Source organism: Microtus ochrogaster, chromosome 7 (genome assembly GCF_000317375.1).
Source record: "Microtus ochrogaster isolate Prairie Vole_2 chromosome 7, MicOch1.0, whole genome shotgun sequence".
Classification (NCBI taxonomy): domain Eukaryota; kingdom Metazoa; phylum Chordata; class Mammalia; order Rodentia; family Cricetidae; genus Microtus; species Microtus ochrogaster.
Window position 1 is genome coordinate 24,249,576 of NC_022014.1, and position 11,596 is coordinate 24,261,171.

The following is an 11,596-nucleotide window of genomic DNA, read 5'->3' on the forward strand; positions in this document are numbered from 1 at the left end:
AAAAACCAAAAAAAAAAAAAAAAAACAAAAACCAAAAAACAAACAAAAAAAAAACCACTCTCTAAGCTCCACGAACTTACTGAATGGTAAACAAGTTTCTGGGTTTGTTGTTTTTTTTTAAAGTATCTGTTGCTTGGAGTGGAGAGAGTACTATAAATAATTACTAAACGTTTAATAAGAAAATGACAAGAAATGGTGAGATTATCCAGTGCTCAAGTTAAATCCTAGAACCTAACTATAATATAAACACAAACTAGCTGACAGCAGGTATTTATGCTCCAGCATCTACACCCACTTTTGTTAGTAGGGGAAGAGAGAGGAGAGAAAGAAAAATGACGGGAAACTGAAATTTCAGTGACTACTTTGGAAGTTAGGTGTGGTGGTCACGCCTGTAATTTCAGCACTCGGGAGGCTGAATCAGGAGCATTCCAAACTCAAGGCCAGACTGGGTTACCCGGTAAGTTCCAAGGCTTGGTCTCAAAAAAAAAAAACAACAAAGAACGAAACTACGCTTTGGCAAAAAGTTTAGCCTCTCCACCAAATACGAACCAAGAAAAAGCCGTTTAACTTCAGCACCCACGGTAAACTTTTAAACTCAGTTTGGGGGCGGAGCCAGGGGAGGAGGTGACTGCTAATTTTCCAGAGCGGTGAGGGAAAACAACCAAGTTTAATCCAATTCAGTTGGCCAAAGAAAACTAACCTCACAGATTCTAGCCACAACCCTAGAGAAGGCATCCACTGTTAGCAGCCATCCTAAACAACACTGACTAATGAAGGGAAGTGAGACACTAACAAATTTCTCGCACTTTTCTGATGTGTATGGAGATTGGCAAATGAAGCATTCTTTCTGACCAGAACGGCCCCCATACACGCCAAGCCAGAAACAAAACAGAGTCAGCTCCTTGAGGTCCTGGATCCCTTTAGTGGCGTACCATTGGAAGCCTGCCTTCGGGAGGAAAAGTTGAGCAAGGGAAGTCCCAGCCTGTTAAGCTTTTCTCCTCAATTTCCCCAGCTCCTCCTCTCAGACGCGGAACAGAGGACTACGAAAGGTACACAGTCGATTCTTCAGGGAGCCGTAAGTCCCGGGGCCTCTACCGGACCCCAGCACCCACACCAGTTCGTGTCTCCTCACGACTGAATCCAGGAGCCGGCGAGAGAGGGCTAGGGCGAGGAGGAACAACCACGGCCGCCGCAGTGAGCAAGAGGGCGGAGGCAGGAACTCGCGCAGGGCTCTGCCCCAAGGCCCGAGTGTGTGGAGGAGCAGCCCCGCAAACTCCGAGGGGCCGCCCCAGGCCCCGGGGCGCCCTGTTGGGGGGGGGAAGGGGCGGGAGCTCGCAGAGCCGCGGACGGGGCGGGGAGGAGGCAGAGGAGAGGGAGGCGGGGCGGACAGGCCCGGCCCAGCAGCTGGGCGGCGCAACTCACCTTTGCTCCCGGCCTGCGGAGCCAGAGTGGCCAGGATCCCTCGCAGCTCGGACGCGGAGATCCGCACACGCTCCAACCCCTCCGCCATCTTCGTGGCGGCTGCTACAGCTGCTGCGACTCCGCCACCGCCGCGCGCAGCCAGGAAACCACGACGGACGGGCGGCGCGCGCTCACCCACTCCCACCCTTTTCCCCGCCCCCTCTTGTCGTCCTCCCTAAACGACGGTGGCCGCACTGGGAGCAAAAGCATTCAGCTCGTTCAATTAGGGTTATTCAGGCCGTAGAGACAGCGTGTGCGCGTGCGCTTGCGCAGAGATGTAACGCTGGAAGGTACGCTGAGGCTTGGAGTTGGAGGCGCAGCGCCCCGGAGGTGAGGTGAGGCGAGGGCCGGTACGGCTCGCCCATGCCAGGTGGGCTTTCGCTCCTAGGGATATCGGTATTGTTGTGGTGGCTACAGACGACACCGATTTTGGTCTAGGGCTCGGGTTCACAGAGACACCCTATAATTCGGCCTCCGATCATTTTAGGCCAAAGTCTCCTTATCATAAGCCTGAATTGTGGAGCTTAAAGATCTTTTAATAATGATTCTTATTATTGTCCCTATTTCTGATAAACTGAATCTCAGAGAATAGAAGAATTGCCTTGTGTAACAATTGGTTGTTCCAGAGTATCAAAGTCCATGACCGAGTTCGTCACCAAGACTTGTTGGAGGAGGTTGTGTGGAAGTAGAACAGAAGGAAATTATCATTCGATCTGGGAATTTCTGTATCACTGAAAAAAATTTTAATTACTCTTTTGAAACTCATATTTATTCTCCCCACGCTCATCTTTACAGCTTTAAATATTCACTGAGGCTTGGTATTTGAGAAGCTGAGGCAGGAGGATTGCAAGTTCAAGGCCAGCCTGGACAATATAGTACATTTGAGGCCAGTCAGGGTAACATATTAGAAGACTTTGTCCCAAAAAAAGAAACAAAAAAATAATCAGACCAGAAGATTGGTACTTTATTTAGCCTCACTGACCATTAACTCCTATTAAAGTCTGAGGGGGAGAAGCTTCCTTCTCAAAGGCTACCTCTCCAGCCGTTGCTCCTTCATTACAACTTTAGACCCTCAAAAAATAGGAATCAGTTATTCCCTGATCACAGTATAAAAGATTTGATCCTGATAAAACTCAATTAGTTCCTGTTATGTGACAGATACTTTGCCATCAGAAAAGAAAGACAATGACGGGGAAATATTTCAATAGCTCAAAAGAAGGGGTATATAATTCGAGTGGCCAGAGAAAATTGCAGCGTTTGCCCAAAGATTGTAGAGAAATAGAATTGAGATCCTGCGTGATGGTACATGCCTGTAACTCTAGCACTTGGGAGGAAGAGCAAAGTTCAGTGCTGTGGTGGCACCATTGAGTTCAAGACCAAACCAAAATACATGAGACCCTGTCTCCAGAACATAAGCCAGACATGGTGGCACACGCCTAGCACCAGGGATACAGGAGGATCTCTTCACGTTGAAAGCCAGCTTGGTCTACATAAATGAGGCGAGCTAGAGCTATGTAGTAAGACCTGCCTAAAAACAACAGGGAAAAAAATTTTAAACCCTAACTTGAAACTGTTATGGTATCACACATCTCTAACTCCATGACTTTGGATGCTAAGGCAGGAAGATACAAGAGTTCCAGACTAGCCTAGGCTATACACATACACAAGGTATAGGTAACACTATCAAGAATCCAGAGTTTGCCGGGCAATGGTGGCACACGCCTTTAATCCCAGCACTCGGGAGGCAGAGGCAGGCGGATCTCTGTGAGTTCGAGACCAGCCTGGTCTACAGAGCGAGTTCCAGGACAGGCTCCAAAGCCACAGAGAAACCCTGTCTCGAAGAAAAAAAAAAAAAAAGAATCCAGAGTTTAAGGTCATCCTTGGCCAGCCTGGATTACATGATACCATACCAAAAAAAAAGAAAGAAAGAAAGAAAGAAAGAAAGAAAGAAAGAAAGAAAGAAAGAGAGAAAGAGAGAGAGAGAGAGAGAGAGAGAGAGAGAGAGAAAGAAAGAAAGAAAGAAAGAAAGAGAGAAAGAGAGAAATTGAGAAAAGCATCCCTAATGCCACATATACTGGATGTTGTGGCAAAAGCCTGTAATCGCAGCAATTGAAAAGTACAAGGAGAAAGATTAGAAATTCAAGGTCATCTTTGACTGCAAATCCAGTTGAAAGCCAATATGGGGGTGTGAGGGCAAGCAATCTACTTTCCAGTTGAAGGCTTCAGTATGAAAATTGTTTGCTTTTGTTTACTTTTATCGAGGCAAGGTTTGTTGTTTCCAGGCTGGTCTTGAAGTCATCATGTAGCCAAGGAAAACCTTGAATTTCTAACACACTCTTGTTTGCATCTCCTATAAAATGGGATTACAGATGTGGCCCGATATTGATGTGTCAGGTTAATGTTGTTCTGGGATTGAACCAGGGCCTGATACAGGTTGAACAAGCATCCTACTGACTGAATTATATCCCGCGCCCCAACTCTTATTTATTTTTTCGTTTATTTATTTATTTTCTAGTCTTTAAGTCATGATGGGTTTTTTTTTAAAGATTTGTTTCACTTTTAATTAGTATGTATGTGTCTTTGTGTGCATACATCCACATGAGTACAGGTGCCTGAGGAAGACAAGAGGCATTGGATTCCCTCTGAAGCTAGTTACGGGCAGTGATGAGCTACCTGATGTGGGTTCTAGGAACTGAAGTCCAGTCCTCACAAGAGCCATACTTGTTCTTAACCGCTGAGCAATCCTTTCAGCCCCACAACTTTTATTGTTAAAAATAAAAAAAAAGGAAAAATAATTTAAAAGAAGAAAACTTCTCTAGGACAACCATGGCCAATTTAATTTGATACTGTCAATGATCAGACTAGAGAGCCTCTAAGTATTAAATCAGAACTCAGAGAAATTTACCAGAACTCAGGGAAAACACAACAAATACATAAGGATGAGTGGTTTTGAGCATGGGTCCAAAAAATTAATAATACAAGTTCCAAACTATGGTAGCTGACTGAGTAAGAGTAAGAGTCAAGTTACAGAAATAAAGCTACTTTTTTCTGTTTGTTTGTTTTGTTTTTTGAGACAGGATTCCTCTGTATAGCTTTGACTGTCCTAGAACTCACTCTTCAGACAAGGCTGTCCTCGAACTCATAGAGGTCCACCTGCTTCTGTCTCTGCCTCCTGAGTGCTGGGATTAAAGGCGTGTACCACCCCTTGGCTGAAAAGCTACTAAATTGATGGGGAAATTTTGAATTTTTAGTTTTAGAGGACTCATGAAGTATCAGGTAAAACAATGAGTAAGACTCCTAGCTTGGTGGCCAATGACTGTAATTCTAACTACTCAGAACACCACGACAAGAGAGTTCCATCCTCAAAGCCCACAATGTAGGAAGACCAAGGCTCAAAATACAATTTTTAAAAAGTGGGGGGCTGGGGTATGTATGTGCATGCCTTTAGTCCCAGCACACTAGGGAAGCAGAGCAGAGGCAAACATCTCTGTGAGCTCAAAGCCAGCCAGCCTGAACTACAGGTTAGGAATCTGGAGAGAGAGAGAGAGAGAGAGAGAGAGAGAGAGAGAGAAAAGCTATTTATAGACCAATATATATTATAGTTGTATCTATGTGTAGCAAAAACATTTATTTATTTTTTTTTTTTTTGGTTTTTCGAGACAGGGTTTCTCTGTGGTTTTGGAGCCTGTCCTGGAACTAGCTCTTGTAGACCAGGCTGGTCTCAAACTCACGGAGATCCGGCTGCCTCTGCCTCCCAAGTGCTGGGATTAAAGGCGTGTGCCACCACCGCCCGGCCGTTTTAATTCTTAAAATGGGGATTTGGGCCGGGTGATGGTGGCGCACGCCTTTAATCCCAGCACTCGGGAGGCAGAGGCAGGCGGATCTCTGTGAGTTCGAGACCAGCCTGGTCTACAGAGCTAGTTCCAGGAGAGGCTCCAAAGCCACAGAGAAACCCTGTCTCGAAAAAAAAAAAAAAATGGGGATTTGGTCACATAATATGTAGGTAATACAAAAACAGTAAAGCAGATTCAGATAATGGAAGACGAAGGAATTCAGTTGTTAGAAGTTAAAGTTGGAGGCAGGGGAGATGTTTCAGTGAATAATTGCTGAACAATCATGAGGGCCTGAGTTCAGATCCTCAGAACCCATGTGGAAGCCAGGCATGATGGTGCACACATGTAATCCCAGTACTGGGAAGTGGGGACGGGTACATCTTAGAGGCTTGCTGGCCAGCAAGTTCAGCCAAACTGCAGGCTTCCGGGTCAGTGAGAGACCTTGTCTCTAAAAAAAAAAGTGGTTACTGGCAAAATGGCTTTTGCCTCCAAGCCTGACAACGTGAGTTTAATTCCTGGAACTTACATAATAGAAGGAGAGAATGCATATACACAGAAATAGACAAATAAACTATTTTTTTACTTTTAAAAAACATAGTCACTAACAAGCTGACTCAAGCATATAAAGGTGCTTTGCCACCAAGTCTGATGAATTTGATCCCCAAACCTACATGGTAGGAGGAAACCAACTCCCCCATGTTGTCCTCTGACCTCTGTACATGTCCTGTTGCATACCTGCGCCACATAGATACATACAAGATAAATTAGTAAATGTTGGCAATTAAGAAATAGAGAGCAGTAGAGAAAGATGCCAAGTTCAGCCTTTGGTCTCCATATACACCGTTCCTGCATACACCACACACAGTTAGAATTGTACAAATTACATAAAACCAAAGTTAATGACTACAAATTAGGCAAAGAATTCTAACCACTTGTAATCTAAAGAAAAATTAAATAGCTCACAGAACAAAGAAGTAAATAAGCCGGGTATTGTAATGTGTGTGTAGTCCCAGCTAGTTGGGAAACTGGTGACTGCAGAAGCATCACTTACCCAGTTCAAAGTCCAGCCTGAAAAACATAGCAAGACCACCTCTCAGAACGAAAGTAGAGGCCAGAAAGAAGACTCAGCAGTTAAGAACACTGGCTGCTTTTCCAGAGGTTCATATGAACCTGACTTCAACCGTCAACACCCACTTAAAAAGCTAAGAATGAATGATCTCATAGGTTTGTAATGAAAGTTCAGGGGAGATAGAGACAGCTGAACTCTGAGACTCACTGGCCAGCTAGCTTTAATCAGTAAGCCTCTGTTCCCAGTGAAAAACTACGTGCTAAAAAGAAGAAAACCAAATAAATGAGCTATAGAGGGCTGAAGAGATGGATCAGCAGTTAAGAGCACTGGTTGCTCTTCCAGAGGTCATGAGTTCAATTCCCAGTAACTACATGCTGGTTCACAACCACCTATCATGGAATCTGATGCCCTCTTCTGGAATAAAGGCATACACGCAAATAGAGCATTCATACAAATAAAATAAAAGGTAACCTTTTTTTAAAAAAAAAAATTATTTACTTATTTATTATGTGTACAATATTCTGTCTGCGTGTATTCCTGCAGGCCAGAAGAGGGCACCAGACCTCATTACAGATGGTTGTGAGCCAACATGTGGTTGCCGGGAATTGAACTCAGGACCTTTGGAAGAGCAGGCAATGCTCTTAACCACTGAGCCATCTCTTCAGCCCAAGGTAACTTTTTTTAAAAAAAGAAAAAAAAACCCTATAGCTGAGGTAAATAAACTGCTGAGGGATAATACCTACCTAGGGTTCATTCAGGGTTCACTCCCACTCTTGTGCACATGAGTGCATCTGTGCACACGAACACCCATGGACAAATTTACATCCTGACCACAGTTTCCCCTCCCTCCTCTCTTCCCAGTCCCCCATTCCCACCACCCCTCTGCCTCCCCTAATCCACTCCTCCATTTCTATTGAGAAAAGGACAGCCCTCCCATGGATATTGATAAAACAAGGCTTATCAAGTTGTAGTAAGACTAAGCACCTCACCTTGTATTGAGGCTGGGCAAGGCAACCCAGTATAAGGAATAGAGTCCCAAAAGCCTGTTTAAATAATGGGCTGGAAAGATGGCTCAGTAGTTAAGAACACTTTTCCTCTTCAAAGGACTTAAGTTCAGTTCCCATCACCCATATAACGTGACTCAGAACTGTCTATAACTCCAGTTCCTAGTGGGTAGGACATCACACACACACACACACACACACACACAAAAGAAAAGGAAAGAAAAGAAAAGAAGGGGGCTGGAGAGATGGGGCAGGGATTAAGAGCACTGACTGTTCTTCCACAGTTCCAGAATTTAATTCCCAGCAACCACATGGTGGCTCACAACCATCTACAGTGAGATCTGGTGCCCTCTTCTGGTCTGCAAGGCTACATGTAGGCAGAACACTATACATAATAAATAAATAAATCTTAAAAAAAAGAAAGAAAGAAAGAAAGGAAGAAAGAAAGAAAAGAAAGAAGAACTGGGTGTGGGTATGGCTGTTCACCTCTTCAATCCCAGCATCTGGAATACAGAGGCAGGCAGATCTCTCTGAGTTCCAGACTAACCTGGCCTATATAATGAGTTCCAAGGTAGCCACTGCTACATCCCAGCAAAAAATTAATTACGTTATTTATTGTGTCTGAGCTCACATGTGGAAGTTAGACGATAACTGCAGGTGTTGGTTCTCCCTCCACCATGTGTTTGCCAGGAATGGAACTCAGGCTGTCAGAGTTGGCAGCCATCTCTCCAGCTCTCTCCCTTTTTCTTCTGAAAACTGCCTTTAACACCTACCTGGGAGTTTGGTTTTGTTTTTCCCTCCTTCGTTCCCTCTTACACTTCTGTTTTCCATCAGAAACAGAGACTTGAGGTGATCACTATTTTGTTCACTGTCATTAACAAGGTCTTTCTCATTTTACCTTTTTTGTTCACTTGAGTAACCCAGTCATTCTTCATCACTTCTTCTTTAGTGGCTTTAATGTGCTTGATAGATGTCTTTAAATATACATGTATCTTTTCATAATATATAATGTTTTATGTATGTATTTTAAATGTACATAATTGATATTGTGTTATAGATCTCATTCTGTTTCTTTTTCATGTTTCCATAAATTACTTCTATTACATAGTATTTCCTAAATGACCTTTCACACTTTGCCACATTGGTCCTGGGCCAAGATGGGCCAGTCAAAGTCCTTACCCAGAATTTTTTGAACTGAAAGTGAGAGAAAATCCCTCTTCAGTGTGGAAGCCATAAAATGTAAAACACAGGAACTGTCAGCAGCCATGTGTCCTGTCGTGCGGAACCAGCTGGTCTGCTGTGAAAAGGAAGCCGACATGCCAAAGGCAGCAGAGGTGAGAAACTGAGACTCATGGAAGCTCCCAAGCCCCTGGTTGCAGTTGTTGCTGAAGCTCCATATCCCCTCCGTGGTGTGCCCAGCCCTTCCTCAGATTCCATGAGCCAGTGAACCTGGAAGCCCTCATCCTCTGCCTAAGCTGCTTCAGACTGAGGCTCTCTCACTTGCAAACTTGTCAGTCAGGGTCGCCAAGGAACAGAACTGAAAGAATGAAATATGTATGTGCATAAAGGATATGTATTAGAGTCCCTGGTAGTCTGAGGTGGCTAATCCCACAGTGGCTATGTCTTGTCAGAAAAACCAAGTACATGGTAATGTTTAGTCCACACTAAGTTGGAATCCTGAAGAAGCTGGCTCTAATACCCACAAAAGAATGCCTCAGCAGTAGGTTCCCTCTTCCATGTCTTTCTGTGGGCTCCCACCAAAGGTGTGACCCAGATTTAGGATAGGTTGTCTCATCTCAAATGTTCCAATCAAGAAAACCCTTGCCAGGCATGCCCAGCTGCTTGGGTTTTAGTTGATTCTGGCAAAATCAAGTTAACAAGGGAAATGAGTCATCACAACCAATAGGCCTAAGTATAACTGCTGTTACCTCTTATTTTCAGTTTGTTTCAATTGTGATAAAATATACATAAAATGTACCATTTAACCATTTTCTGAGTGTGTGCTTTTTGTTGTTTAATGTATCCTCTTACATACCCAAACCCATTTATACCTATTAAACAGCCCTCCACCATCCTAAACTCAGCTCATCTACTACCCTTTCTTTGAATTTTCTTACTATAGGTATCCCACATCATTGGAATCATGTAGTGTTTGCAAACAGCCTATTTCTCTTAGCATAATGTCCTCAGTGTCCATCTGTGTTACAACATGTCAGAATTTCCTCCTATTAAATATGACTTACATTTTATGTGCAAATTGCATATGCATGGACATCTGTATGTTAGTGGCCATAGGCTTCTTTTGGTTCTTATAAATAATGTAGCTATGAATATGGGAGTGCAGAAATCTCCTTGGTTATGGGGTATTCACCAGAGAAGATGATTAGGCATGGGTTTAAGCCAACGAAAAGGCCTTATTAGCTGGTCTGTAACTACACTGGGTGTTTGGATCCCAGTGTAGCACTGAGCCTTCTTTAGGGTGAGCTTTTAAGCTCTGGGTAGACATACTTCAGTTAAGAAGAACAGTTAGCTGAAGCAGAACTACGGAGACAGTAGTTGTAGAGACTTTCCCATCACTATGGACTTTGATGGAGTAGGCCTTTGTTTTAGTGTTGGCAGGCAGTCCTGAATACATGCTGTGCTTTACAGCCTAAATGGTAATTCCATTATGGAGTCATTTGTGCAAAGGTCTGGGGCTCTAATACACCTTGATAAAACACAGCTTTTGGTTCTTTGATCTACCTCGAGGGGTGGAATTACTGGTTCAGGTGATAGTGTATGTCCATTGTTTTTAGGAACTAGTGTAGTGTCTCCCATAACACCCTGATTACTCTATTCGGACCAGCGGTACACCTGTTTTCCCACTTCTCTCTGCTCTGGCCTAATGCTATGGTTAGAGGTGGTGCCCACTGGAGTTTTGATTTGCATGTTTCTGATGATTTGTGATTCTAGGTATTTTAATGTGGTCATTGGCCATTTATCTATCTTATCTAGGGAGGTTTCAGGGTTTTGGAGGTTTTTATGTTTTGATACAGTACTCATGGTAGCATAAGCTGGCCTGAAACTCACTGGGTAGCCCAAAGATGACTTTGAACTTTTTTTTTTATTTATTATGTATACAATATTCTGTCTGTGTGTATGCCTGCAGGCCAGAAGAGGGCACCAGACCTCATTACAGATGGTTGTAAGCCACCATGTGGTTGCTGGGAATTGAACTCAGGACTTCTGGAAGAGCAGGCAATGCTCTTAACCTCTGAGCCATCTCTCCAGCCCGAGGATGCATGACTTTAATCATAGCACTTGGGATGCAGAAACAGGCAGATCTCTGAGTTCTAGGTCAACCTGATCTACAAAAGCCAGTTCCAGGACAGCCAGGGCTGTCAGAAACCCTGTCTCAAAAAACCAAGGGGAAAACCAATTTTTTTTTTCTCAAAATAACTTTTGTTCATGTATTTACTCAGTCTCAATATGTAACCCTACCTAACCTGAAGTGTACTGTGTAGACCAAGCTGGCCTTGGACTTACAGAGAGATCCACCTGCCTCTACCTCCATTGTGCTGGGATTAAAGGTATGAGCCACCACTCCCAGATCTATTCATGTGAGTGTGTATGTTGGCCATGCATGCCAAGGCACCTGTGTGGAGGTCTGAAGACAACTTGAGGGAGTCACTTCTCCCATCATGTGGGTCTTGGGAACCAAACTTAGGTCGTCAGGCCTGGCAGTAAGTGCCTTAAGCTGCTGAGCCACCTGAAAAATCTAAGCCAGGTACAGTGGCACATATAAGTAGTCCCAGCAATCAGAAGGCTGTGACAGGAGGATCTCTTGGGTTTTATTCCAGTCTGGACAACATAGTGAAACTTGACTCTCAAAACAAAAAAGCAGATGTAGAGGCACAAGCAGGCAGAGGCAGGCGGATCTCTGTGCGTTCAAGGCCTGGCTATACAATGATGAAGGTGCATATCTGTAGCAGTACCAAGAGGTTTGCGTGGCAAAGAGGAAGTTTCTGTCTGAAGAGAAACCCCAGCATCTAGTAGTGCGCACAGTTCCACATAGCACCACAGCCCCCAGGCTCTGCTCCTGTTTCAGTTCTTTTTTTAAAATATTTATTTATATAATATTTATATATATATTATTTATAATATTTATTATGTATACAATGTTCTGTCTGTGTGTACGTCTGTAGGCCAGAAGAGGGCACCAGACCTCATTACAGATGGTTGTGAGCCAC

General features: G+C 43.9%; 1 protein-coding gene across 3 annotated transcripts in view; it reads right to left on the bottom strand.

The window, feature by feature from the left end:
• The window catches only part of Smg6 (SMG6, nonsense mediated mRNA decay factor), a 262,312-nt gene extending 260,641 nt beyond the window's left edge, over positions 1-1,671 (bottom strand). The window contains exon 1 of one of the 3 annotated variants that reach the window (XM_005349562.3): positions 1,423-1,671. In XM_005349562.3, the coding sequence (XP_005349619.2) occupies positions 1,423-1,510 (88 nt within the window). In that variant the 5' untranslated portion in view covers positions 1,511-1,671. Of the gene's footprint in view, positions 1-932; positions 1,282-1,422 lie in introns of those variants that run through there. The other 2 variants (XM_026780050.1, XM_026780049.1) reach the window with 2 other exon arrangements.
• Positions 1,672-11,596: the final 9,925 nt, after the last annotated feature.